A 27,929-nucleotide genomic window follows, 5' to 3' on the forward strand; every position below is an offset into this window, starting at 1 on the left:
TTCTATGACAAACTTTAATGACTCATTCTGTGCAGCTTGAGTGAAAGGCCCTGGGGGTCACCCCCAAGCCAAACATTCGGGCGGCCTAGCAGCACCGCCACCCCGGCCTCCTCGAGGCAGGTGGGGAACAGGAAACCAGCCAAGAGAACATATCCTGGTGTGCTGCGGAGAACACACATTTGTTAGTGCCCAGTGTCACGGGGAGAGTGTGATGTACGTACACACACACACACACACACACACACACACACACACACACACACGGAGAGATGACACACACAAGGAGACGTAAGGGTTCAAGCTGACCGGGGCAGCCATGGTATCCGCATGACAGCACACGAGAACAGCCAGTGAACTGTGGGGGCCACACGATGGTGGCAGGGCAGGCTGAGGACCCCGGGGACCTTGTGCACCCAGGTGGAGAGACAGCATCAGAGGTCCATGAGGACATGAGTGTGCAAAGTTAGACAACAGTGTGAGAACTCTATTCCAAGGTAAGTGTGTAAGGAGAGGGCCCAGGCACACACGAAGACCCACAAACGGAAATGTTGGGGGTAAACACAGGGACGCAGGAGTCGGTGAGGAGACAGAGCAGCAAGTCAGGGGCAGGCACAAGGTCTGCCCCGTGGGCAAAGGTCTGCCCCGTGGGCAAAGGTCTGCCCTGCCAGCCTCCACAGCCCGTGCAAAGCCAATGGCTGACTCTGGCAAGAACCCAGGACTAGGGTCCCACGCTGGAGAGTCCATGGGACAAGGAAGGCCCCAAATGGGGAGGTCTGACTCCACCACAGACACAGGATTGCGTCAGTCTCTCTAGCACAGGCGGAAGCCCAGGCCTAAGTGGAGAGTGTCCGGGCACCGGATGGGGGAGGCCCAGGCATCTGATGGGAGAGGTCTGGAGAGTGGCTGGAAGAGTCCCGGGCACAGGCTGGGTCCTCAGGCTTCACTGCTGCTGCCGCTGCCTCCTCGGCTGCTGCCTCGCTCCACCCACACGAGGCGAGCCTGTTCCTGCAAGATGCGGCCACGCACCACCTTGGCCAGCTCCTCCGCGTGGCCCCAGGCATGGGCAGGCACCTGTACCCAGGAACACGGCAGTCCCCAGAGCCACTGTTCTGAGCCCCGGCACTGACGAAGCAGCTCTGAATCCCGCCAGCCTGGCCGGCCCAGCAGGCCCCTGCAGAGGAAGGTGGCGGTCAGAGCAGGCTGCACAGGCACACGTACAATGCATATGTGATACATGCAGATGATGCATATTATATGCACGCACATATGACAAACAGCACACATAACACACACCAATACACACTGACTGATACACAATACACACATACAACTACAATACACACAATACCTCAAAAGCACGATATACATGTGGCACATGATATGGATGTATATAATACATAATATATGTGTAGCACGCCTGATATACACATGGTATGAGGTTTACACATGACACATGATAATGCATGATACACAGACAAGATACATATACAATGCATGAACACATAATACACACCCAGAACATATACACATATGATACACATGACACATATACCACACACGTATGATGTATGCATTACCTATGAGACACACAGTACATATACCTATGATACATACATGCACATGATACACAAAATATGGACCTACCTGTGTTACAGACCTAATCCTCTCTAAAGATAAATACCCACAACACGCATACACACACTGATGGACAGACAGATGGACAGTTAGAAACAGAGGCTTCCACGGGGTGGGGGTGGGGCGCACACACATGGCCACCACTCACCTGATCTCACGGACATTCTTCTCAGTCACCTCCACATGGATGACGATGGGGTAGACCTCACTCTGCACCAACTCCCGCACGCCCCGGGCACCCAGCTCCAACAGACAGTGCTTCTTCTCGGACAGACAGACAGCTTACTCCTGGGACCACCTCCCCGGCCGCACCCACCCTGTCACCACCACCCAGGACAAAGTCCTGCTTCATCAGCAAAGAACCCAAGCAGACTGGAGACCCAGACTCACGAGGGGCCTGGATCTCAGCGGTCACACCCCACAGCCACCTCCCGCAGCCCCAGTCAGCAAGCAGGACAATGGAAGTTCAGAAACAAGGAGCGTCCGGTAAGAAATACTAGTCCACACCTCAGGGTGACCCCAGGAGCCACGGTCCCGTCCCAACCCGCACAGGGAAGACACCGAGGAGCCCAGGAGATGGCCCAGATGCTGGTTCTGGGTCCCAAGTGCCAACCTAGCCCCCTCCAGCACCTACCTTCCCAACAGACTCTTGGATGGTCCGGATCCTGTTGCCCAGCCCAGGGGTGGCAGGCCAGGCCTTGGGAGCTCCGGGAGCTGAGGATGCGCCCTGTTCCTCTCCAGAGAAGCTTTCTACGGAGAACAAGGACGAGGGGCCACAGGCTTGGCTGTCCAGTGCCGCCCAGTGTCCCTTCAGCCCACGCCAATCCACCCACCCACCCTGGTGGCAGACTCACCTGCTGGGCACACTTGGAAATCCAGCCTGGAGTTGGGCAGATCCAGCAGATTGCGGATGAGCCGGGGTGCCAGGCACTCAGGCAGGAGCACCACAGGCCGCAGGGCAGACACTAGTAGTGGCCGCACCAGGCTGTAGGGTTTAAGGCTTCGCTCTGGCTCTGCAGAGGGGGCGGGGTGTGGATGAGATGAGGGCTCCACAGGACACTTAAAACCACCGTCATCCTCTGCTACCTAGTTTCCCTTCCTGAGTCCTGTTGTGCTGAGAGAGAGAGAGAGAGAGGGAGGGAGGGAGGGAGGGAGGGAGGGAGGGAGGAGAGAGACAGAGAGAGAGAGAGAAAGCTGGACTCTAGCAGAAGGCATCTTTCTGATCCTGTCTCAGATCTGCCCCCTACAGGCCACTCCCCACTCAGCACTTAGGGAGAGGCTTCCAGCCGCCACCCGGATCTTGTGACTCCCTGCTTTCAATGCACAGCTGACTTCCCAACATCCCAGGGCAAAGGGCACATCCTCCCAGCGGTGACAAAAGAATTGCCTGAGGGCCTGGGGAGAACACAGCATCTGCCCGGGCTGGGTTCCTGCTTTAGCTGCGTGCAACGCCCGAGCTTTCCCCTGTCGCCCAAAGCCATGCACCTGCCACCAGTCTGCCCACTGGCCACCCCAAGCGTGAGTCACACCTTCCTAGGTCCCCAGCACACGCTCCAGGACACCTCATTCTTTTTTTTTTTTTTTTTTTTTTTTTTTTGGTTTTTTGAGACAGGGTTTCTCTGTGTAGCTTTGAGCCTCTCCTAGATCTCGCTCTTAGCCCAGGCTGGCCTCGAACTCACAGAGATCCACCTGCCTCTGCCTCCCGAGAGCTGGGATTAAAGGTGTGCACCACCACCGCCCGGCAGGGCACCTCACTCTTAACTACGCTCACTGTTTCACCTGACAGACAGGAAACCCCCTGAGCAAGGGGTTGCTGAGTCTCCTGGACTTCAGCCCGGCTCTTCACACCCATCTCCTGTGCCCATCATCCTCCAAAGTCACAACCCACACTCTGTTCCTGTGACTCTGCATGAGCCATGCCTTCTGTCAGGGGTAGGCTCCCCGCTCGCCTTGGAGGCTCTGGTAGAAAGGGCCTCTGCCTCCCTGGTGCCCCTCAGAAGTGCCACTTCCTCATCTGGCTCCTCCCCAGTGCCTGCCGGTGTGGTAGATGGTGCTGGTATTAACCCTCATCAGAGGTACAAGCACGGGTGCACACGTACACACGCGCGCACACACGTACACGTACACGCACACACGTACACACGCACACACCAGCACCGGCCCACAGGCTACCTCCAATCCTTCCCACCATCAGGGAGCCTTGTCCCTCAAGACGGTCCCACTTCTAAACCAGCAGCTGCCCAGAGGCACCCTGGGCACGTGAGTAGTGGAAATGCTCCCCATGCGCTCAGATTCACCTGAGCAGGGCTCTGCCGGCAGCTGTTCCGATGAGTCTCCTGCAGCGGCCCCTGCAGGCTTGGGCCTCACCAGCCCCAGGGCGCGCTTCTTCAGCTGGGAGCACAAGAAGGAAGATCATCATCACACAAAGTACAATCCATCCTAAGGGGGGGGGGCGCCCATCCCACGGGGGAATGCCCATCCCAAGGGGGACACCCATCCCACGGGGGAATGCCCATCCCAAGGGGGACACCCATCCCACGGGGGAATGCCCATCCCAAGGGGGACACCCATCCCATGGGGGAATGCCCATCCCAAGGAGGACGCCCATCCCACGGGGGAATGCCCATCCCAAGGGGGACACCCATCCCACGGGGGAATGCCCATCCCAAGGGGGACGCCCATCCCAAGAAGGACGCCCATCCCAAAGGGGGCACCCTGACACTGCTGTCCCGGCTCAATTGGTCCATGCGAAACTCTCCCCCCAAGCCCAGCCCAGCCCAGCCCCCAGCAGCCTCTCCTCCAATGAACTAGCAGCAAGACCTTGGGTAGGAACGTCAATGACACCCACACTATTTAGCTCAAGCCTGATAACTATGGGGGGCGAGCACTGGTCCCAGATACGTGGGGACTCATAGCCGCTGCTTGCTGTCCAGGAGGCAGGACATGGCTAGCATGTCCTCTGGTAGCCGCAGAGGCAGCCACGTGACCACAGGCTCTTCACAGTCTGCCTCATATACACACCCCCTGCCAACTCTCCAGCAATGGGGTCTCCCGGGGACCTAATCAGGGAAACATTTTTGCTGTGGGCACAGTGGTGCCCCAGTCTAGGGACTGAGAATATGGCTGTTCTCGGGTGCCCACGGTGTAATAGCCACAGGGCACATTCCATTACATTTCACCTCTCCACCACCCTGCATGAGGAAACTAATGTTCTCGGTTCCCTGGGTGCCTAGTAGATCAATTAAATCCTGCTGACATCAGAAAGCGGGTCTCCCCTTCTCTCTCCTCAGGATGACAGAATACTCAGCCTGCCCCTCCCTCTGGACTCCCCCCCCCCTATTGGTCCGTCTCCGATGCCTCTCCCTGCCCACCATCTCTGCTTACATTGCTTCGAGGACTTCGGTGCCTGCTGGAGAGCAGGCATTTTTCCTGGACTTCCAGAAGCTGCTGTGCTCTGCAGGGGGAAGTTGAGTCACACACTTTGAAAGAAACGCAAGCCCCAACTTCTCCTCCAACTCATCCCGCCCCGGGGGAGAGAGGGCTACGTCCCCGTACCAGATCCCATGGGCCCCCACCCTAGGCCGCCAGGATCACCTCTGATAATTGGGCACAGTGCCCTTGTCCAGGTCCCGCAAGGTGAGGGGGTCGACCCGAGTGCAGAACCATTCCTGCCTCCGCTTGTATGCTGGGTCCACCAGCCGCAGGATCTCTTGGGCTTTGACGCAAAGGGCGTGGGGGTCTGCCCGCTCAGGCAGGGAGAGGTTGGCTCGAATGTAGAAGGGCTCTGTACCCGATCCCTTTGCCCAGGCATCCAGGGCCTCGTGGAAAGACTGGCAGGCTGGGTTGGGCAGGACAGGAAGGACATGAGAGGTCAGGGAGCCCAGTGACAGGCTTCGAGGGACCTCACTGGCCAGTGATACGGCCCTCGGTAGGGCTGCAAGGACCTTCTTCAAGTGAGGAGCTTAGGTGAAGAAGAGGGTTTGCTCGAAGCTGCCTAGTCCCTAGCAAACAGCGCCAGGACTCAAAGCCAGGCCTCTGGATTCTTAATGCAGTGCTCTGTTCGCAGTTCGTGCCTATCAAACACAGGGAAAGGACACAGGAACACACACAAAAAAGAGGCCACCGCCCTGCTGGGCACCGGGACGTGGGCTTCTGCATCTGCGTCTGGGCCCTTCTTTCCCTACCCCCATCCTAGACTGAAGGAGCCCTGACTGGCTGGGTCTCATGAGCTCACCAGGTCCACCCACAGGCCAGGCTTACCCTTTGAGTCCAGCAAGAAGGGGAGTGTAGAGCCCTGGTTCCAGGGCAAGGTCCTCTGCTGGGCCTCCGCTTCCAGGCCTGCCCCCTCCAGGCCAGTGCCTTCTGCTCTAGGCTGAGTAACCCGGGCAGTGAACGATGTTAGGGATGTAACTCTGTCAAGACACTGTCATCCTGTCCCACCTCCCACTCTACCCAAACAGATTTTATTCACGGCAGGCTGAGGGCAGAGCAACGTCTACTTCAGCCAGCCCCCAGGAGCCCCACCCATGGATGCGGCTCCCCCCAACCAACGCCCACCCTTGTTAAAGCAGGGCACTCGTGCCCAGTTCAGGGAGAGGGACCTCACCTCTTTCTGTTCAGTCCTGGCTGAACCAGGCCCAGACAGTACCCTTCGCACCACGGCCCCAGACCCTCTGTCCCCAAGGACTGGCAGGCTATCTGGACTCCTATCCTGGGGCTCCAGGACCCCAGAAGGACTCCAACCGGATACTCGGATGGCCAGAGACCTTAACGGGGAGGAAGACGGGAATAAGAGTCCAGTCAGTACTGTAACAGTGCACCTGGAAAGCTGCCATGATCCTGCTGCCTGAAACAGGCCACGGGTCTCACCCAGGGCCAGTGCCCCTAGAGCGCCCTCACCTGCAACATCCTTTCCCCAGCCTGGTCACACTGCGGCTGCTTCAAAGCTCAACTCAGACACAGCCTCTCCTCCCATCACCCTGAAGAAAGACACACCCACCCACCCAACCCCACCCCTACCCCGGGCCCACTAGCACCAGCGCCCCCCGCCGCGCCAGGTTTCACATTTTCTCCCCAGAACCCTTCAGGCCCAGACATCTGTGAAATCCAGCCTGTGCCCCAACACCCAGGCCGATGTCTTGACACACTGAGGATGGAGCAAGCAAAGGTTGTCCAAGGAGAGAGGCACCATTAGAATCTAATCTGGAAGCAGCTGCAGGAGGAGCAGAGGATAGGAAGAGGCTTCAGGGAAAGATCCACCAGGGTCACTGCTCGGTAAGGAACAGGGGTACAGTGACAGACCGAGAGGACTCGGGCTCCAGGGTGATGGGAAGCTTGGGGCACAGAACCCGGGATTTACAGATGGTTCAATGCCAACAGCCGCACCAGAGGCAGCAGGAAATGGCAGGTGCCACACGTGCCTCCCAGCAGCACCCTAGCTTAGTACACCTCGATTACCAACTTAGAATCCCGAGCAATGGCTCCCAGGAAAGCCAGCTGGAACCAGCCAACTGTCTGAGCCACAGGGAGGCATCTGTCTGCCCTACACCCTGATGCAGTGGGGGGCCCTGACTGTGAAGCCAAAGAGATGCTGGGGTCCCCCACGGTGGCAGAGTCCTGCCCACCCCGGGTGAAAACCAATCTCAGACAAACTGACCCCAAGTCTCTCCCATGAGCCCAAGGCTAGGCCAGCTGCAGAGGGGCACCCTCTCTTCCAGCAGAGCCTACCCTACCCGACAGCAGTCACACTGCCCCCTGCAGGTGGCACCTGTCCCCTCAGTCAAGTCAGAAAGCCAGGCCCAGGGGGCCTGCCCTGCCTCATGGAGGCCATGTGGACAGACGGAGGCAGAATGGGGAACTCTGAGACTCGTCCAGTTAGAGCAGAATATTCAGAAGACTCCACTAAGTATGTCCAACTCATGGCACACAGGCCACCCCGGACAGCACTCAGTGCAACCCAACACACAATCATAAATGACTTAAAACATGAGATTTTTTTTGTGACCTAGATGCACAGAGTGAAAACCACGTAAATGACAACCTCATGTTTAGATGTCCAAAGTCTGGACATGCCTGCACTAAACCTTACCTAAACCATGTCCTGGACTCGCAAGAATGAACCCGCTGCTTGTCCATAAAACGAGGATGACCGTGGCCACCCTCTGCCCCTGTGGGTGTGGGGGTCAAGGCAAGCAGCTGTAAAGCCACGCTGGGCTGAGGAATTCCCCAGACGAGACTTGATTAATTCTGTTCTCAGCAGAACTGGATACAAAACGCAATCCTGACTCCTCTCAAGTCAATTGGACCATACTCCATCTCTCTTAAGGCAGGGTCTCATGTACCCCAGGCTGGCTCTCTACGTAGCTGAGGATGACCCTGAACTTCCGTTCCTCCTGCCTCGGCCTCCCGTGTGCTGGGATGACAGCGAGCATCACCATATCCGGGGTAACCAGTTCACGCTAGGCAAGTACTCTATCAACGGAGCCACACCCCCAGGCCTGGACCACTGTCTCATGGGCCGTTGATTTCAGGTCCTTCCCAGGCTTTTCTTACCAAGCCGTGAGGACAGAAAAGCAGAGAGAGCAAAGTGCCATAGAGGGAAACAGTGTGGCCTGACTAACCGCTAATGCCTGCAACCCACCCCTCAACCCTAACTCGTCCCGACGTGTCCAGCCATGAGTGGAAATGTAGCATGCTCTCAGCACAGTTCCAGCATCTGTGTCCTTAAGGGGCATGCTGAAGAAACGCTGGCCAGGCTGATGAAATGAGTCAGCGGGTAAAGGTGCCTGCTGTCAAGACTGGCGGCCTGAGTTCCATTTCTGAGAGCCACATGATGAGAGAGAGAGAGAGAGAGAGAGAGAGAGAGAGAGAGAGAGAGAGAGAGAATCAAATCCCACAAGTTGTCCTCGAACCTCCACACTTGCTCTATGGCACACACACACACACACACATATACACACACGCACATACACGGACTACACACATACATGCACATGCACACACATATATACACATAATAAATGAACAAAATATAATTTAAGAAAAACACTTGGGTAACTTCCTGTCATCAGGTGGGACTGAGGACAATCCCACCGGCCCAATGTCCCCAGCTGTTGCAAAGGCACAGCCTACCGTCGTTATTCGTCACGGCGTCAGCACAGCTCCTCTCAGATTCCTCCCATGCCTCCGTGGACCCCACGACCTAAAGACTCAGCTCTGGCACCCCCCTCCTCGGGAGCACTGTGGACAACCACCCCTCCCAGGGTCACCGGAGGACCCTGTGGCTTCTCTGAGCCTCCACGAGCAAGCAGCCTGCTCTGAGCACTTGCCGGAGTTCTGAATATGGCCTAGGGCTGGGTGGGGACAGTGTGCAGAAACCCCCTTGTTTGGGACCTTGGCAGATTCAGAGGAGGGGAGAGAGCAGGACGGACTAGCTGACCCTGAGCCTGTCTGAGACTAAGGCGCCGGGGCTGAGAGGGCCTCCCAGGCGCAGGCCTGTCTTGTCAGAGAACCGGCCCTTTCTGCCAGCCATGAGTGGCAATGGGCCCTGTGACCCGTGAGGGTCCCTGTCCCAGGGCACCGGGGGAAGATCTCCAGGCTGTGTATGCAACTGATCTGCATCAGTGAGGGATCTGGGATGCTGAAGGCTTCGGACAACCCTCCGGGAGGGTCGCAATGGCGCTACCATGGTAGGGACGAGGGAAACGTGAGGTACAAAGAAGTTACCACTTACCAAGGGCGGCACCAGCAGCGGGTAGGGGACGTGGACAAAGACGTTGTTAGAACTTTCTCTGCATGGCCAGAAGGTTCTAGAGATCTCTAGGACCACATGAGTGAGTATAGACCGGTGCAGGGTTCTGCTGAGAGACAGCAGACCAACGTTCTTCCAGTCCCCAGCTCTCACACCATTCTTGGACTCCTCCCCACCCCCTCCCCCACACCGCCATCCGTCCACTCACCTTCTAGCTCTACTCCACGCACCCCAGTGCCTGACTGCCCACTGTCCCTGCCCTACCCTGTCCCCTAACGGAGGAGTGGAGAGAGGTCGGGGTGGTGGTGGCAGAGTTGGCACCTAAAAAGGCTCAGAATTATGTGCGTGGCACCCAACAGGTGCATCTGACAGACGGCAGGTGTGCCCAAATCACAGCCTCCAGTGGCTTTGCATTTAGAACCGTTCCTGGCTGGGGAGGTAGTTCACTAAGTGAGGTGCTTGCCGCAGAAACTCAGGACCTGGGTGCTGTGGGATGTTCTGTATGTCCTGTGGGAGCCCTTCTTGGGTTCTTTGTGGCGTTACCCAGCAGGTCCGCATAGAGGATGATTAGGACCATGGGCCTGAGTGCAGGTGTCTGAGATGGTCTGCACTTGGCTGTGCTGGGGAATGGTCTGTATGTCGTTGTTCTGATTGATCAATAAATAAAACCTGATCGGCTGTGGCTAGGCAGGAAGGATAGGCGGGACTAACAGAGAGGAGAAATAAAAGGACAGGAAGGCAGAAGGACTGCCTGCCAGCCGCCGCCATGACCAGCAGCATGTGAAGATGCCGGTAAGCCACCAGCCACGTGGCAAGGTATAGATTTATGGAAATGGACTAATTTAAGCTATAAGCACAGTTAGCAAGAAGCCTGCCACGGCTATACAGTTTGTAAGCAATATAAGTCTCTGTGTTTACTTGGTTGGGTCTGAGCGGCTGTGGGACTGGCGGGTGACAAAGATTTGTCCTGACTGTGGGCAAGGCAGAAAACTCTAGCAACACCTGGGTTTGGGTGCCCAGTACCCATGTGAAAGCCAGGCACAGCGCCTGTAACATCAGCGCTGGAAAAGCAGAGAATGAAGGCCGTCTAGCCAAAACAGGGAGCCCCAGGGGCAGGGAATTAAGGTAGACAGCCATGTGGGAAGTCACTAATGTCAACTCTGGCCTCCACACCTGCACACACAAGCCAGCACACCCATGCATGCATACCCTCCCACATACTACTACACAGACATGTTTGCTTGCACACACACACACACACACACACACACACACACACACACACACACACACAGCCATATGGGCTCTGCAAAGCCATAGCACTAGCTAGAATACCCAAGAGTTAACCAGGTACTATTTAAATCATGAACCTTGAAGAAAAAGGGAAAAAAAAAAAGGACTCCAGACCTGCATCACCCAGATTGAGGCCTAGGATGTTAAGTGGCCTGCACAAGCTCCCGGGGTAGCATTAAACAGCAAGATTTGAACCCAAGCCTCTGGGTACAAAGCCAGCTCTTCCCCACCTTGCCATAGTCCCACCCCGGGGGACTCAAGTGGGTCACCCCGGCCTGATGTTAAGGGAGGCCCTGTCCCCTTCCCCTTTCAGCCACCTCTGCACCCAGCCCAATATTGGGCTCTTCCTCCAACTCCTTCCCCAGAACCGCAGGGGCAGCAGGGGTGACCCCGGTGATTACAGCCCAAGCCCAGGAGGGGTGAGCCAGAGCCTCGCTCCGGTTCTGCATCCTGGCGTCCCCTGGAACACAGCCAGGACCCCGCTGCAAGCCGGGCTGGAGGAAGGGCCACCGCAGGCAGGAAGGGAGGCACCTCCGCCCCTTCCCCTAGAAGCACATCCTGCACAGGCTGAGACAATGTCACACTGGGCTCCGGGATTGGGATTTCGAGAGGAGCAGGGGTGGGGGCAGATGGGTGGGGTGCTGGAGGCCTGGCCAAGCTGCCTCTAGGAGGCAGGAGGCCTCCGGTCCTGCTCTGGCCTCATCTGTTTGACTGGACATTCATTCCCCTGCCCCAACCCCATCTCACACTGGCTAGCATTCAGTGGTTCCTAAGGCCTTCCTAAAACCCAAGTGTGATGGGGTCCCTGAAGATGGCCCTGGTACTTTTCAGCTCCACGGTCTTAAGCAAATTCACTAATGCCTCTGAGTTTTATATTTTATCAAACTGGGACACAACACGTAAACCGGACAGGGATGGCGCACACCTTTAATCCCAGCAACTCAGGAGGCAGAGGCAGGTGAAATCTCTGTGAGTTCAAGGCCAGCCTGGTCTACACAGCAAGTTCCAGGACAGCCAAGGCTACAAAGAGAAACCCTGTCTCGAAAAAACTAAAACAAAACAAAACAAGAACCCCACCTAGTCCCAGGAGCGAAGCAGCAGGCTAGCAGCTGCCTTGGCATTGAACAGCAGCTGACCCCTCCCAGGCATCCAATTCACACAAGTAAAAACCCACATGTCCCCGGCCTGAGTCACGGAGCCCACTGGGACTCATCTGGCCTGAACTTTCACCTTCCTTCCCCGCTCCTACCCCGTCACGGACTCCAGGCCCTTCCCGGGCTAACCTTTCTTACTTTCCCCAGCAGCTCCGAGTTCAAAGGTCATGTGGCACTGGGGAGGTGGTGGGGGGCTCCTTCCCCCATGGACTGAGTGGGTCACTGTCAGGGCATCCTGCCCTTCATGTTTTGTAACTTCTGTTTGGGGTTTTGTGGCCACAGCAGCTACAGGGGTTCCTGTGGCGGCCCCAGCCCTGGCAGCGGCCATTTGTGAGTGCCTCAGCGGCTCAGCGGGATACCGCTCGCCCACAAAGCGCTCAGGGCAGGGATGCCCAGTCAGGAGGAAGCTGGCATGAGGGTGGCATGGGCAGCCTGTCACTGTGCCTGTCAGAACTCCGTTCACAGGAGCCAGAAATTCCCTGACAACCACGCGCGCGGGAGAGATCACTGTTGCCTTTAGCCAGCGAGGAAACTGAGGCCCAGGGACCCGTGGGGCTCACACAGCACAGGATCTGAACCCCAAGGCTGCCGCTGTTGGAAGACCTGACTGTTTCACAGAGGCCTGAAGCAGAGGTGTGCCCTGCTGCCTCCCTGCAGAGCCCGGCCCCTCTGCAACCACGTGGGGACACCCAAGCCCTTCTCCCACCATCCTGAAGAACTGCATACCTATTGAGAAGGTCCAGGCCACAGCCCCGGGCCAGGAGGCCCTCCGGCTTTCCCAAAGGCCACACGCTGTCAGACGAGGATGATGAAGAGAGGCCAGGGGACCAGGGCTTAAGGGTCACACTCCCTAGGAAGGAAGAGGGACGTCAGGAGTTTAGAAAATGGGGTCAGCCGAAGGCGATGAAAGGGGACTTGGCAGGCGAGTGGCCCCAGGAGCCCAGAGCTGGGTCAGGGCCACAGGGTGAGCCTCCAGTTTCCTAGAGGAGGAAGGGGTGGGAAGGAAATGAGGGGCCCCCACATGGCACACCCAGACGCAGGTGTGCAAGCCAGACCCGAATCCTCCCATGCAGCCTCTCTGCCTGGACAGGGGCAGGGACGGGCCAAGGGAAAGGGAACACACAAGATCCAGGCCAGTGGCAAGGAACTCCCCAAAGTGAGCCTCCCCGAGGGCCCTGGGAGTTACCTGTGATGTCGGACATGCTGCTGAAAGACCTGAAGGGAGAGAGACCAGGGTGGCAGCTGAGGCCTGTGACGCTCTGCCCTTCCTCCTGTTTCATTCCCCCTGCAAACACTGACCAGGCCCCAGGCCCAGGCCCCCCAGGTTACCCAGCCCCCTAAAGCCACAAGGCAAGGGGTTAATCGCTTTGATCCACAGCTGGCTTGTCCTTCCATACCACTTCCCCTGACCTTTCACCCTGCCATTGTCCTCCCCTGCTACCTTTAGCCCTGGGCTCCTACTTTCTGAGTTAGATCCCCCCCCTTCCCTCACACCCACCCTGTGAGAGCAGGTCACTTCACAACAAGCCCGTGGGCACCACAGCCTCCCCCGGCCTAGCCTCCCATCAGGAGGCCACTTAGAGGGGGAAGGTCGTGATGGAAGGACCAGGAGACAGGAAATCCCACATCCTGCGCTGGCCATGACGGACGTGGCCTGAGCTTTCTGACCTGCTTGCTACTGCTGCTGACTGAAGCTGGGGCCTGGCCTTCTTGCTTTGAGTACCTGGGCCCTGGAAACCTTCTCTGCACCCCCAACCTGAGCCAACTGGGTTTCTAAGGTTGAGAATCTGAGCTCTCGGGCTGCCTGCGGTGACTTCCTCACCAGGCTGCAGCTGAGCACACTCTGCCCTTTGACCTTTCCCTGACCTGACTTGGTTCCTCTTTGGACCTCATTGTTTCTAGAGCTCTGACCGATCCAGCCAGTCAAGCCAGGTCCTGACTGACTCCGGCTGGCTGTCGAACTCAAAGGATGTGGCTGTTCAGGACCCAGCAACCCTTCCTGGGGGGGGGGGGACTGCTGCCTCCAGCAGGTTACCTCTTAGGGGGCTCCGGGTCCTCCTCACGCTGCCTGCGGAGAATGGAGCCCGCGCTGGGTGGAAAGGGCAAGATGGACAGCCGGTTGATCTCCTTCTCGCTGTCTGTGGCTTCCTCCTGCAACCCCAGAATAAAGCCTGTCACCTCCAGCCCAGCCATCCCGGCCCTCAGCTCACAGAGAAGACCCAGGGCCCAGGATGAAAGGAAAGGCATAAAAGACTGCAGTGTATGAAGGGTCCCCACACCTGCGCGCTCTGGGAGAAGCCTAGCCAGAGAAGTGTCTGCTGAGCAAATGTGGGAACCCGAGCTGGATCCTCAGCTCAAAAAAAAAGCCAGGCATAACAGCACACACTTGTAACCCCAGGGATGGGGAGGCAAGGATGAGAGGATCCCTGTGGGTTGCTGGTCACCTAGCCTATTCAGACAGCTTCAGGTCCCAGGGAGAAAGTCAGTCTCAAAAACAAAAAACAAAAACAAAAACAAACAACAACAACAAAAAAAAAAACCAACAAAGTAGAGCCAGAAAGATTGCTCAATGGTTAAGACCTTCTATTGCTCTCAGAGGACCTAAGTTCATTTCCAGCACCCACAGTGGACTTTCACAACTACCTGTAATTGTAGCTCCAAAGGGACCAGACATCTTTGGCTTCAGAGGGTACCCACACACACACACACACACACACACACACAGATACGCACCCATACATATAATTAATATAAAAATAATAAAATAATTGAAAGAAACAACAGGGTGGACAGCTCCTGAAGAATGACACCCCCCCCCCAGGTTGATCTCCGATCTCCACACGCATACACACTCCTGTACCTGCACACACATGGACATGCAGAAACAGCTGCACATAGAAACACACATGGTTCTCAGCCTCCCTGGGCCTCGACGACGACGTGCTTGTCTGTGGCATGCAATGGTTGGCAAAGTGGAGACAGTGTGCACGTTGGAAATACAGGAAAGTCCCACCCAGGCTTCCCTTGCTTGAGGTGGGTGGCAGCTTACCGAGGTATGGGCCTCCGATCCCCCCGCTTCTCCTGTAGCTTCAGGGGGGCCTCCCACTGGGGATGGGAACTCGCTGAGGCTCCAAGTGCTGCTGAGGTTGGAGCACAAGGAATGGGAAGAGGCGCAGGCCTGCCGGAGGGTGAGGCAAGGGAGAGGAGGTGAGCATGAGCCCAGGCTGGCCAGGGTCAGTACTGCACACCGGCCACAGGCTAGGCAGAGGGAAGATCCAGGCACAGGGTGCCAGATCTGGGCCTTCATGGCGCCCATGCCACAAAATGGGAGAGACTACAGCCAGCAGAGGAACAAAATCACCCCAGAGGCCAGAGCTAGAGAAGGAACATGCCCTGGGCACAGAGCACAACAGAGGCCCCGCCTTGCCTGGCATATCCACGCTCTCTAGGCGAAGTGGGATTTGAGCTGAAGACTCAGGGTATGGGAGTTACTATTAGGTACCATTGGAAAGGAAGATCTGGACAGACGCATGCGCAAAGGTCCCTGAGGCAGGACCATGACAGAGTCTAGGATTTGCAATACTGAGGCCCATAGGACCAGACAAGGGGGTGGAGAGGCCCAACCCTAACGGGCCTGGGGGCAGAACTGGTCTGTTTTTAGCTCAGCGCGAAAGCCACCAAGGTTCTGACACATAAGAGATCACATACTCATGCATCTTCCCTCTACCCCTCCAGGCCCATGAGCTCATCACAAGCGACCAAAAACAGGAAACAGCAGAGCTCCTGGCCGAGCCCAAGGGTCACTGTCTGATTTCCCAAGGGTCCAGGCCCTGTATCAATGCCACCTGACTGTGTGATCTCCGGCAGACCACTGACCCTCTCTAGGCCCCCCGTACTATGAAAGAACTGGAACAGCTGCTCTCTCGTGGAACGTCAAGGCCTGTGCTGGGCTAGCCTAGCTGCCGCTGAGGGTTCTGCTCACAGGCCCTCCCACATCCAGGCTTGCGGTCAGCTCAAATGATCCAGCGTCCCCCAGAGCAGCGGCAGAAACCTAGAGGTCAGCCCACAACCACTCGGCTGCAAGCTATTGTTAATCCCAACCACGTTCCCGCCCGGCCAAGGTCCCCCTACTCAAGACCTCCATGTTCCCAGCCCTGGCCGAGAGGTTCCTCAAGTCCACAGCACCCCGGCCCCAGGGCACTACTCTACTTCTGCCCCCACTCACCTTAAGACAGGAGCCCCCCTGGGACCGCTGCAGCTGGGCCTCCAGCATGGCCTTGGCGCCCTCCAGGCTGGTGACGGTAGTGAGCAGCTCATCCCGCTCCGCCTCCAGTCCCCGCACCTGCTTGCGGTACTGATCCTTCTCGATGAGGCTCTGAGAATACTGTAACTGGATCCGGTCTCGACTCTGGATGGCCTGGAGAGAGCAGGGTAGCCAGCCTCTGAGGGAGGCACGCTGGCTCAGTGGGCTGGACAGGACAAGCATGGCACTGTCGCCTGTGGGCACTGCTTTTATTGGGGGGGGGGGGGGGCTGTGCTCAGCATCAGCTCATTTCGTCTACGCACAGAGCGACTCAGAGGACTGATCGCGGACCTCACTTACAGGGGAAGAAACACCACCATTGGGGCTACAGGGTAGCTCTAACCGGAAAGGCCAGAGTCCTGGAACATCACACCCCTCGGTTGAAAATGCTTCCGAGCCGGGCGGTGGCGGCACACGCCTTTGATCCCAACACTTGGGATGTGGATCTCTTGAGTTTGAGGTCAGCCTGATCTACAGCCAGGGCTACACAGAAAAAAACCCTGTCTCAAAAAAAAATTTTTAAAAAATGCTTCCAAGAGACCCACTGTGCACCTAACTTTAACCACAGCACAAGAGCCACGGGTCCAACCCAGCCTAGTACTCTTTCCTCCCGTGAGGATGAAGTCCCTGAGAGCTAGGCCCAGGCCCAGACTTGCCCGCACTGCTTCTCAGTGGGGAGCTAAAAGCAAAGGCCGGGGGGCTGAGAATAGCCTGATGGCCCCAAAGCACCAGACTCACAATGCCAGGGATGACACCCCAAACCTACGTTCCCAGGGGATTCAGAGGACCATCCTAACAGGTGTGGCGGGACAAAAGCCTCCCACGGGGGGGCCCTCCCACACAGTGGACAGGGGCATAAAGGAACTGGTCTAAAGTCCTCAGCTGCCCTGCAGCCTTCACGGGAGACAGGCCTGGGTGACGCCCAGGAACACAAAGCCAAAACCTTGGGGAATTTCTCCATCAGCAAATATTTGCAGGTCCCTCCTCCAGGCCGAGAACCGAGATGCAGGAGGATCTTGGAGGGCCGGGGAGCTCAGGGTCTAGATCTCTCAAGTGCTCATAGGAAAAGGGCAGAGATCCTGGCTGCAATGCAAGCACCCCTGGGTGACTTCCCAAGGGAATGGGACCTGCTCCAGTGCCGCCTGCCTGTGATCATCGGCAAGGCTGGCCCTCTTTGGGCCCTGCGCAATGAGAGGATTGGAGCAGAGCCTCTGGGGGACTGTGCGGCCCATATTGGACCAGCGGGCATCCGAGGCCCACGCTTCACCATCCAGCACACTCACAGGCTTGCCTGGGTACGTGGGAAGATGCTTACCTGTCTCCCCGGCCTGCCAACTTCATCTCAGTGCCCTTATAATGTCTCTTCCTGCAGTGCCCATCCTGCCTCTGCTTCCTCCTTCTCCTCCCTAAACCAGAAGCAGCGATGGGACGAGGGATGCCACGCGGCAGGCCGCAGCTCACCTGGTCCCGCTCTTTCTCAATCTCCTCCAGCTGGGCCAGCACCGTGGCCATGCAGTGCTTATAGAGGTCACAGTCCTTCAGCAGCGTCCGGTGTTTGAGACGCAGATCCTCCATCTCTTGCAGGTACTGTGGGCAAGGCAAGGGGGCCAGGCTCAGAACCCCAAAAACCCAGGAACAAGCGCCCACCTCTCCCATGGGACATCCTCAGCCATCGCCTTTGTCTTGCTGGGCCTCAACTGCCTACGTCATAAAACGGGCTTGATAATCCCAAAGCACCCTCCATGCCACGGTCTCCCGTGGAAACTTCGGCCCACGACCCCCCTTACCCTTCTCAGCTTCTTTCCCAGCATGACCTTGGGCAGGCGGTCAGGTGTGCACCCTGTGCCCCCGCCTGCTAGAAACACCCTCTTCAGAAGTGCGAGCCTTGGTTTATTTTTTATTTTATCTTTAAGCATGTGTATATGTTGGGGGGGTGGGGTATGTGCACATGAGTGCAGATGTTGACAGAGGGCAACCAACAGATCCCCTGGTACCGCTTAGGAGCAACCAGACATAGTTGCTCAGAACCGAACTTGGGTCCAAACCCAAGTGCTTTTGTTTGCTAGGCAAGCACTCTACCACTGAGCTAGATCCCCAAATCCTGTGGGATGTTTTTTGGTTTTGTTTTTTTTTAAGATTTATTTCTTCATTTTAGGTAGTCTTAGACGTGTTTTCTAATGAACCTGCAATGCATAAAAAGGCCCTACACAAGGGTGAATGAGTGTGCATGGATGAGCCGTGCCTGCTGAAGACACCAACGGAAGGCTACGGGATACACCTGCTGTGGGATGTCTTTCTGTACGCTGTGAATATGTGTTGCTCAGATTGGTTGATAAATAAAGCTGCACTGGCCTATGGCAAGGCAGCTTAGAGGCAGGCGGGAAATCCAAGCAGATATATGGAGGGAAGAAAGCAGAGGAGGGGAGAGAGAGAGAGAGAGATGCCAGCTGCCGCCTAAGGAACAGCAAGATGCCAGCAGACCAGTAATGCCACGGTCACATGGCAACTTATAGATCAATAGAAATGGGTTAAGTTATAAGAGCTGGCTAGCAAGAAGCCTGCCATAGGCCATACAATTGGCAATTAATATTAAGCCTCCGAATGATTATTTTATAAGCGGCCGAGGGACTACAGGGCCGGGTGGGACCTGAGAACACTTATGGCTGCATACACTGCCAATGCTGCCAGTATCGCCCCCCCCCCCCCCCCCGTGTAGAGCAGGGCATGAGCAGACGGTGGGGGAGCAGGGTGGGGGTGGGGAGGCGGGCAGTAGTCCCTACCTTGTCACGGAGTTCCTCAGCCCACTGTAGCTCGCCTTGGACAGCGTGCAGCTTCTGACACAGCTCCTGCCTGCTGTCCTGGGCCTCTCTCCAATCATGCTCCAGGATGTCCAGCAGGATGCGCTCAGAGCCTGCAGCCTCTGGCCGGCTCACCTCCTGCAGGGTAAAGTCAGGGGCCACCTCAATCCCTGGCCCTCCAAGCCGCCCCCTGGGGCATACAGAGACACACAGCCCTCAACCCTCCAAATCAACCAAGCCTGCTGCTACCCCAGGCTTGGCACCTAGACCTCGGTTTCTGCATGTGGAGATCGGTGTGGCCCCCTCGGGCCCCACTGTCTTCCAGAAGACATGTTCGGCTCAGGGAGGAGAGTGGATGAAGGTGTATTCTGAGCTCAGTCAGGACCATGATCACAAACAAATCCCTACCCCACTCCCACTTGCTCTGACCCCCTCCCCCCCCCACACACACACACCTAGCACTATTCCCAAGACCTATCCCCACCCCTCAGACTACAGGCTTTCAAGGGGCTGGTCCTGAATCCAAGATCCAGACCCTAGGCCCACATCTAGTGAAGCACCTCCAACCCCACAAAATAAACAATGTTCTTTCCACTTTCCCTGTGGGACAGTGGTAAGTCCACGCTGCCGCCGACACCAAGGACACCGAGCCAGTCCTGGGGCCACCCAAACCAGGGACTGTCTCAGCCACTTCAGGGTCGGAGACTCCTTCACAAATTCCTCAAGAGCCAGGAGTGGTGGTACAGGTCTCTAATCCCAGCCCTCAGGAGGCAGAGGCAGGAGGATTACCACAAATTTGAGGCCAGCCTGGGCTACATAACCATTTTCTAGATCAGTCGGGACTAGAGTGAACCAGGTCAAAACAAAATGATCGTAACGAAAGGAGAAAGTAGGACTGGAGTGTAGGTCCGGGCCCTGGGCTTGATCCCTAACATCCCATCTTAAAGAGAAACAGGACCCCTCTCTCTAGGAAAACGCTCACGTACACTCAGGAGTGCAATTTTACGGGGTTCTGAGACCCCTAGGGATTGGCTACAGAGCCCAGACTGAGCCCCCAGAGAGTGCAGTATGCTGAAGCCCAGGCCCTAGAGCTTCAGGTGAGAAGTGAGCGTGGCTTGCGTCGGCCCTCAGGCTCTGGGGCTGACTTTCTCAGCCTCTGGCGTCAGAAGGAGAGTGAGGAGCAGAGGCCGACTTCTGGCTGACCCACAGGCCCGGCACCAGGGTCCCTACCTGCTGAAGACCCTCCTGGAGCTCCTGCAGGGAAGCCGTCAGCCTCTGATTCTCCGCCCGAAGCTCGGAGAGCAGATCCGCACCGTCTGGCTCCTTCTCCTTGTCGTCGGCCCCAGGCAGCGGCCCCCTGGCCCTCCGCAGCAGCACACACTCCTCCTCCAGCCGGCTGACCTTGAGCTTGAGCTGATCCACCTGAGGCCCAAGACGTGAGTCAGCCTGGAAGGGACCCACGGGCAACTACCCCAAGGTGTCCCCGGGTCCCTGAGAAGCCTAAGCAGGGCGTCTGCCTGAGACTCAGTTCTGAAGAGGAGCCAGGCTGGGCAAATGTGGAAGTAATAGGGAGAAGGAAAGGGGAAAAGCCAAGGTTCTCCTCCCAGGGAGAGCCTTGGAAAGATGTCCGCCTAACACATAATTTGGCCAGTGCTGGTGTGATGGAAGGGGAGGGCTACATGAGAATGGAAGGGAGACAGGTCCCAGCTCTGCCTTGAGCAAGCCAACAACTCTAGTTGGGCCTGCCTGGGTCTCCTTATCTCCACCAGAAGGAGGAGAAGGAAGTGATGGGCCTGAGGGCCTGAGCCAGCCCAGCAGCCAAGGATGCCCCTCCAGCCCAGAGCCTACCCACCCAGCCCCCAGCACACACAGGGGAGTTGGGGGGAACCTCGGAAAATTCTTCACCAAGGAACTATGTGGGGTGTGCATGCCCATAATCCCAGCACTCAGGAGGCTGAAGCAGGAGGGTTGCCAAGAAGTGAAGGCCAGCCTGGGCTAATATTAAATTCTAAATCAGCCCGAGCTACCTAGTGAGACCCTGTCTTTAAACAAAGGGAAGAAAGAAAATCCTTACAGAGAGGTTTTCTCCAAAAGATCAGCTTGCTGGTTTGTGCCCAACACCCCCACCTCCAGGTGTAGGCGTCAGTACTGACCACCCGTACTGTGCCCCTCTAAGAATGTCCCTCATCTCCTCCCAGCCTCAGCTTTATCATCAGCACAATGGGCCCCTCCCCTCCCCCTGCCTCCGGGAGCTGTTCAGAACTGAGGCAGACAATGACCCGGCTGTGAGGCAACCACAAGCGAGACCCAGCCATTGTGGAGCTTCAGAAAGAAAAGCCCAGGGCCCTGGCCTGTCACCAGCTCAGTGTGGGACGCCAGAGCCTGGCCTGGGAGCTGGATGGGGGTGGGCGGCTGATGAAGCCTGGCCCAAGGTCCAACACGCATGGTCAGTTTGCTGGAGTACAGTGTTCTTGGCCAGGGATGTTTGCCAAATGCATGTGGCGTCTGGGGTGGCCAAGTGGAGGGAAGAGGAGCAAGCAGCAGGTGCTGGCCATCAGTGAGGTCACTGAGGGGGGGACAGAGCACAGTGACCTCTGGGGATGCTCTCAAGAGAACCAATGCCTGGTGTCCTGGTCTAGAAAAATGATTGCTGGTCCTCCGGGCTCGGCGCCCAGAACAGCACATCCATACACACCCCAGTCTGTGGCTGGGTCAGCAGCTCCTCAAATTAACAGTCCACTCCTCCTCCGCAGACTCAGAAAGTCTTGACCCCCCCCCCCCACATTCCTTTCCACTCACAAAACATGCTTTGTGACCCAGCGGAGAAAGACAGCTGGTTCCAGGGGCTAGCCTGGCCACGCCCTTCCCAGCAAACCGCAACTGCACACCCAGGTTCCTGCCTGACCCGCGCGCGCCCACGGAGGCAGCGGGCTTCCCCGGTGAGCTCAGAGCACAGGTCCCCAGCCAAGCCCCAGGAAACCCGGATGCCTTTAATCCCGCTGTACAAACTCCTGAGCACGAAATTACAGCGTTCACTCCTTAAATTTATGTTGCTTGGAAATAACAGCTCATTAACTTTGCACCCTATAAAACACAGTATTAAATCAGCCACCACAAACACCTGTCCAGGGTAGGAGGAGGCCAAGCTGGGGAGCCACCCCGTCAGCTGTGCTGAGAACCTCCACCTGCGAGTCCTCTTTAAATTCTAAGACAGGAAAAGCTCCCAGACATGCAGGTGGATGGGGGGGCGGGCCCTCTATTCACCTCTTCTCCTCACTCTCTACCCACTAACTGCAAGAGCAGCCACTGAAGCAGATGGTCCCACCTGTGAGCAAAAGGCACCTCTTCCTCTGCATCTTTTCCAGCCGCTCCCGCAGCCCGGCAGTGCCTCTCCCCATGACTGGACACACACAGGACATTCCCCAAGTCATGCAGGTGCACATTGGCTCCAGTCCGCAAGCACACCACCTCCACCTCAAGTGGGGACAGCAGCCTCAGGACTCTCATCCGGGCTCCCCTCCCCCCAAACACGGAGCCAGCCGGCATGGACAGACCCAGACAGTGTACCCCAGAGTCCCACATGCTGTTCACGACGCCTCCCAACCCAGTCCGCATGTCATCACCACCAACACTAAAGCCAGGCTTGTGGGGGAGAGTCTCTCTGGAGAAGAGACTACTTTCTGGAGGAGGCCTGCTGTGTACCCACTGCCATAGGAAGCCTCCGATCCATATAGCTTCCTCGGTGCTTGGGACAGCACATGGCCGCCATCAAACAGGGCAGCAGAAACTCCATTTGGAGTCTCGAGAATGGAGGAGAGTAAGTGAAGGACTCCCTCCATCCCTCGGCCTTTGAGAGGCCCTCAGTCCATGAGAGGGATCCAATGAAGAGGACCCAGTGGGAGTTCACCGGCCAGAAACAGGCAGAATACATCATCCCCAGGAGGAGGCCTGCTGGGGTACCAGGCAGATGCAGTTCATACCTAGGCTCTGAGACCTTGGACAAGTCCCTTTACCACGGTGAGCCCCAGCATCCGTACTGGGGTAAGGAACCTGAGCAATCGTCCGTTGGTGTGGACACCACGAAGCCACGCATGGGACCCACGCTGGGTGACCATGATGCCTGACAGGGCACAGGCTCAGCACTGCCTTTGGCGAATGTCGCCTGCCTCTGACATTCCAAGCCCTAACCTCACTGAATCCTTACGGCCCAAAGTTTCATCGCCTTGGTTGGCACTACAGACAGTCTGAGCTGCACAAATCTGCTGTGGGGTTATCGGGGGCGTGGTGGGACGTGCGGCAGCATCCGTGGCCTCTACTTACTAAATGCTCATGTCACCAACCTAGGTGTGACAACCAAAGCCGTTCCCAGAGTGGAAGGGTTTGTCCTTGCCTGGCATGCACAAAGTTCCTAGCACTATACACGAGGTAAACAAGAAACCTGCATCCTAGCATGTGGGAGGTGGAGGCAGGATGATCAGAAGTTCAAGGCTATCCTCAACTACATATCAAGCTTGAGGCCAACTCAGGATACTTCAGACCCTGTCACAAATTAATAATAATAATAATAATAATAATAATAATAATAATTAAATAAATAAATAAAATAAAACTTATTCCCAGAATGGTCATATGCTTTGTGGGGTGTGTCTCTCTGTGTACATAACATAATGAAACATGAATACAAGGCAGCCAAAGAACTAATTCTCAGTCAAAAATTGGGTGGATTGCCGGGTGGTGGTGGCGCACGCCTTTAATCCCAGCACTCGGGAGGCAGAGCCAGGCGGATCTCTGTGAGTTCGAGGCCAGCCTGGGCTACCAAGTGAGTTCCAGGAAAGGCACAAAGCTACGAAGAGAAACCCTGTCTTGCAAAACCAAAACCAAAACCAAAAAAAAAAAAAAAAAAAAAAAAAATTGGGTCGATGGTGACTCTGAAACATACATCGATGACCACGCTGCCATCTTTTTGTTGTTGTTCAGACATCTCCCTTCTCTCCCGGACCCCGCCGTCTCCCCAGGGCCTACCGCCAGCTGCAGGTCCCGGCTGCGCAGCACGGCGGAGTTCTTCTCCTCGCTGAGCTGAGCCAGGCGCATGGCGATCATGTAGTTCTCATCCTTCAGCCGCAGCAGCTCCAGGCTGCCCGCCTCCCAGTCCTCCCGCAGCCGCTGGCAGCGCTCCTGCGCCTGTTGCTGCTCCCGCAGCCGCTGCTCCAGCCCGGCCCGCTCCTCCTCCAGGGCCCGGCCCCGCGCCTGCAGCTGCTGCTCTCGCTGCAACTGGTTCTTCCGAGCATCCCGAAGCCTCCGCACCTCGGTCATCAAGAACTGGGTCAGGCCCTCGGGCCCCTCCTCATCTGCCAGGACAGGAAAAAGAAGATTCAGGAGGGTCCGAATAAAATCCAGGGAGGTAAGCCACGCGGTGGGGGCGCACACCTTTAATCCCAGCACTCGGGAGGCAGAGGCAGGTGGATCTCTGTGAGTTCGAGGCCAGCCTGGTCTACAGAGTAAGTTCCAGGATAGCCAAGGCTGTTACACAGAGAAACCCTGTCCCAAATAAATAAATAAGTAAATAAAGGAGGAAAAAACTATAATGGGACTCAAAGCCATAATATATAAAGAGTTCCCACAAAACAACAAGAAAAGCAAACAACTAAATAAAAACAGGAGAAAAAACTAAACACATGTTCCAATCCACAGCAATAACAGTAACACCTGTCACTAATGTTTGTTGGCTTCATTCTTTCTGTTTAAATTTTTTATTTATGATCATTGGTGTTTTGCCTGCATGTATGTCTGTGTAAGAATGTCAGGTATCCTGGAACTGGAGTTACAGACAGTTGTGAGCTGCCGTGTGGGTGCTGGGAATTGAACCCGGGTCCTCTGAAAGAGCAGCCAGTGCTCTTAACCACTGAGTCATCTCTCCAGCCTGGTTTCATTCTTTATACTAGACACTGTGTCAACTTATTTAAACCTCACGGCACTATAAAATAAATATCACCACCGGCTGTGGTGGGAAATATAAAATAAATATCACCACTGGCTGTAGTGGGAAATATAAAATAAATATCACCGCTCTACCCACCTTGCTTACTCCTCTTCACTAAATAGTAAGCGATGAACTATATCACTTACGAAGACACAAGCCTTTCTGGGGTGGTGGTGGTGCACGCCTTTAATCCCAACACTTGGTGGGCAGAGGCAGGTGTTCAAGGCCAGCCTGGTCTACAGACTGAGTTCCAGGATGGCCAGGGCTACACAGAGAAACCCTGTCTCAAAGAGGAAAACAAAAACAAAAACAAAAACCAGAAGGTACAAACCTGAAACATGATTTTTACATATCTGTTTGGCAAAAATGTTTCAAGACCATGCTGGGGATTCATAAAAGTATAGCAAAGGGGACCCTCACAGTCAGTCAGGGAGGAAGGTCATAAAACACTTAAAATATAGACATTCTTTGAGAAACGCCACTTCAGAAACTCTCCCCAGTTCAGAGCAGAACTGCACAGAGCTGTCCACGGAAGGACAGAATGTTACAAAACCAAAAACAACCCGGTTGTCCTCCGGCCATGGATTCTACAAACGAGCTATAAGACAGCTTCACAAATACACGTTTCCTAACGCTGTCACTTCAAACAAGTGGGATCAGCCATTCTGCAAAAAAGCAAGATCCTGAACAAGACAGGCAGGCCAAGTCCCAGTGTATGTTAACTGCTCGGACAAGGAGCCTCGCCAACTGTCCCACCAAACAAACAAACAAACAAAAAAAAAAGACAGGAGGTCTGGATGTGTAGTCAGGGCTGGCTTGCAGCTCATTATGTAGCCTAGGCTAGCCTTGAACTTGGTCTTGCCTCTGCCTCCTGAGTGTTATTAGAGACCAACACCACCACACTGGGCTTGAGTGTCTTATTACATTTATTTATTTGGGAGTGGGAGAAAGCATGTATGTGGAGGTAAAAAAAAAAAAAAAACTTCCAGGAGTTGGTGGTTCTCACCTTCCACCATGTGGGTCCTGGTGATTGAACTCAGGTGGCCAGGCTTGCTGGCTTGTGTCACTACCCACTAAGCCACCTCATTGACGCTTGAATGTGTCTATGAGAAACTAAGCTGTGTGTGCAAGCCATCCCATTCGGGAAGATTCTCAGGGAGAAAGAGTCACGCTAAGCACATGGACTCTGAACTCTGGATCCAGCCTACCCCTCCACCTATGGTGGGTGGCCTGAGTAAACTTCTCCAGGCTCTGCCTCAGTTTCTCTATCGGTCCAACGGGTATCGTGGGAGGAGGTCCTGATGCGGCTAGGGTTAAGGAAGCTGTGGCCTGGCTGTGCGGCGAGGGTGCTTACCAAGGATCATGGAGCAGCGCTGGGCGGGTTCCTGGCCAGTGAGCAGTGTGAAGTGTTCTGGGTAATAGAATTCCAGGGCTTCCAGGAAGGCTTCGAAGCCCCTCTTACCACGGCAGCGCAAGATGTCTATGAGGCGCCCTGAGGGGACAGGTTGCCGCAAAGGTTGCAGGCGGGGTCAGGAGGAGGGCTTCCCCGGCGCCCCCTGCTCTCCGACACCACAATGCTCCAGGGCCCACGTTCCCCAGATTTTTGGCCTGTGACACACACAAGGGCCTGTTCCAACACATCAGGGAGCAAAACTCAGTCTGCCCTGGCTAGAAAAAAAGCACCTTCCCCCACAGCACCTGCAGCAGGTCCCCAGGACCCCCTACACACACACACACACACACACACACACACACACATGCCCGGGGCATCGGTGTCTGTCTTACACACTTACACACACACACACACAAACACACACACACACACACACATATGCCCGGGGCATCGGTGTCTGTCTTACACACACACCCGGGGGCATCGGTGTCTGTCTTACACACACACATACATACACACACACACACACACACACACACACACACACACACACACGCCCGGGGGGCATGGATGTCTGTCTTTCCCAAGCATTTAAAATGCCCTTTTGGGCTTAAGGTTCCCTGAGACCCCCGCTCCCTTGCCAGCTCTGGTCCAAAGACACCCAGTGGGAGAGGAGTCTCAGAAAATTAAGGTCGGACTTCAGCTCTTGAGGAAAACTGATTCTCTAAGGGGTGCGTGGCCACACAAATGGGGCAGAGAGAACCAGAGAGAGGTCAAAGAGCACAGGAAAGATCCCACAGGGTTCGCCATCCGCACCGGCCACCACGTCCAGCGGTCTGTCTGGAGTGGGCCCAGGAAACCCCTGGCGGCGGCGGCGGCGGGCTCACCGGTGCGGTTGGCACGGCACGGGAAACGGTATGTGCTGAGCACCTCCTCCTCGTCCTGCTCGTCCAGGACGCGGCACTGGCGCAGATACGGCGTGAGCTTGGCCGGGTTCAGGGCGCGCGTCAACCGGTGCCGGACGCCCTCGATCCGCTCCCAGAGCGCGTCCTCCTCGGCCTCCGATCCCGAGCCGGCCCCCGCCTCCTCGTCGGCCTCGCCCGCGTCCGCCCGGCCCTGCATGGCCGCGTCCTCCGAGTCTGCGGGCAACAGGCACGGTGGGCACGGAGCCACCGCGGCCGTCGCACCTGGGCGTCGCCCGCGGGTCCCCGCGCTGCCCCGATCGGTCCTCCCGGGTCCCCATGCTGTCCTCCCGGATCCCTTAACTGTCCCGCCCGCGTCCTCCCGGATCCCCGCACGGCTCCGCCCGTGTCCCCCAGCTGTCCGGTCAGCGTCCTTTCGGGTGCTCACGCTGTCCCGCCCGTGTCCCTCCCTATCCACGCTCCGTCCCGCCCTCGTCCTCCCCGCACTCACCGCGGGCGCCGCAACTCCCCTGAGCTGCCGGCTCGGTGCTCGGCCGACGGCTCCGGCGGCGCCACGGGGCGGTGCCCTCGGGGTCCTGGGCCCCGCCCCCGGTCCCGCGGCCGCCCGGGCCTCCCCACATCGCCCGCGCCCCGCCGCGCTCCGGCCGTGCTCCCGGCCGCTCTCTCCGGGCCGGCCGCGCCTCCCCACCCCCCCACCCCA

At 56.6% G+C, this 27,929-nt stretch overlaps 1 protein-coding gene across 1 annotated transcript; it reads right to left on the bottom strand.

Annotated features, from left to right (window-relative positions):
• Card10 (caspase recruitment domain family member 10) lies at positions 1-27,849 on the bottom strand. Its single transcript, XM_028871099.1, has 21 exons — positions 27,720-27,849; positions 27,194-27,445; positions 26,268-26,405; positions 23,956-24,281; positions 20,164-20,355; positions 18,916-19,071; positions 17,597-17,722; positions 16,058-16,249; positions 14,882-15,010; positions 13,868-13,983; positions 13,019-13,047; positions 12,559-12,682; positions 6,242-6,401; positions 5,896-6,007; positions 5,230-5,473; positions 5,020-5,089; positions 3,933-4,026; positions 2,490-2,648; positions 2,270-2,385; positions 1,784-1,896; positions 1-1,171 (listed from the first exon to the last, which is right to left on the bottom strand). Exons 1-21 carry the CDS (start codon positions 27,847-27,849, stop codon positions 934-936), a joined length of 3,216 nt encoding a protein of 1,071 aa, XP_028726932.1. The 3' UTR covers positions 1-933.
• Positions 27,850-27,929: the final 80 nt, after the last annotated feature.

This window comes from Peromyscus leucopus, chromosome 20 (genome assembly GCF_004664715.2).
Source record: "Peromyscus leucopus breed LL Stock chromosome 20, UCI_PerLeu_2.1, whole genome shotgun sequence".
Classification (NCBI taxonomy): Eukaryota; Metazoa; Chordata; class Mammalia; order Rodentia; family Cricetidae; genus Peromyscus; species Peromyscus leucopus.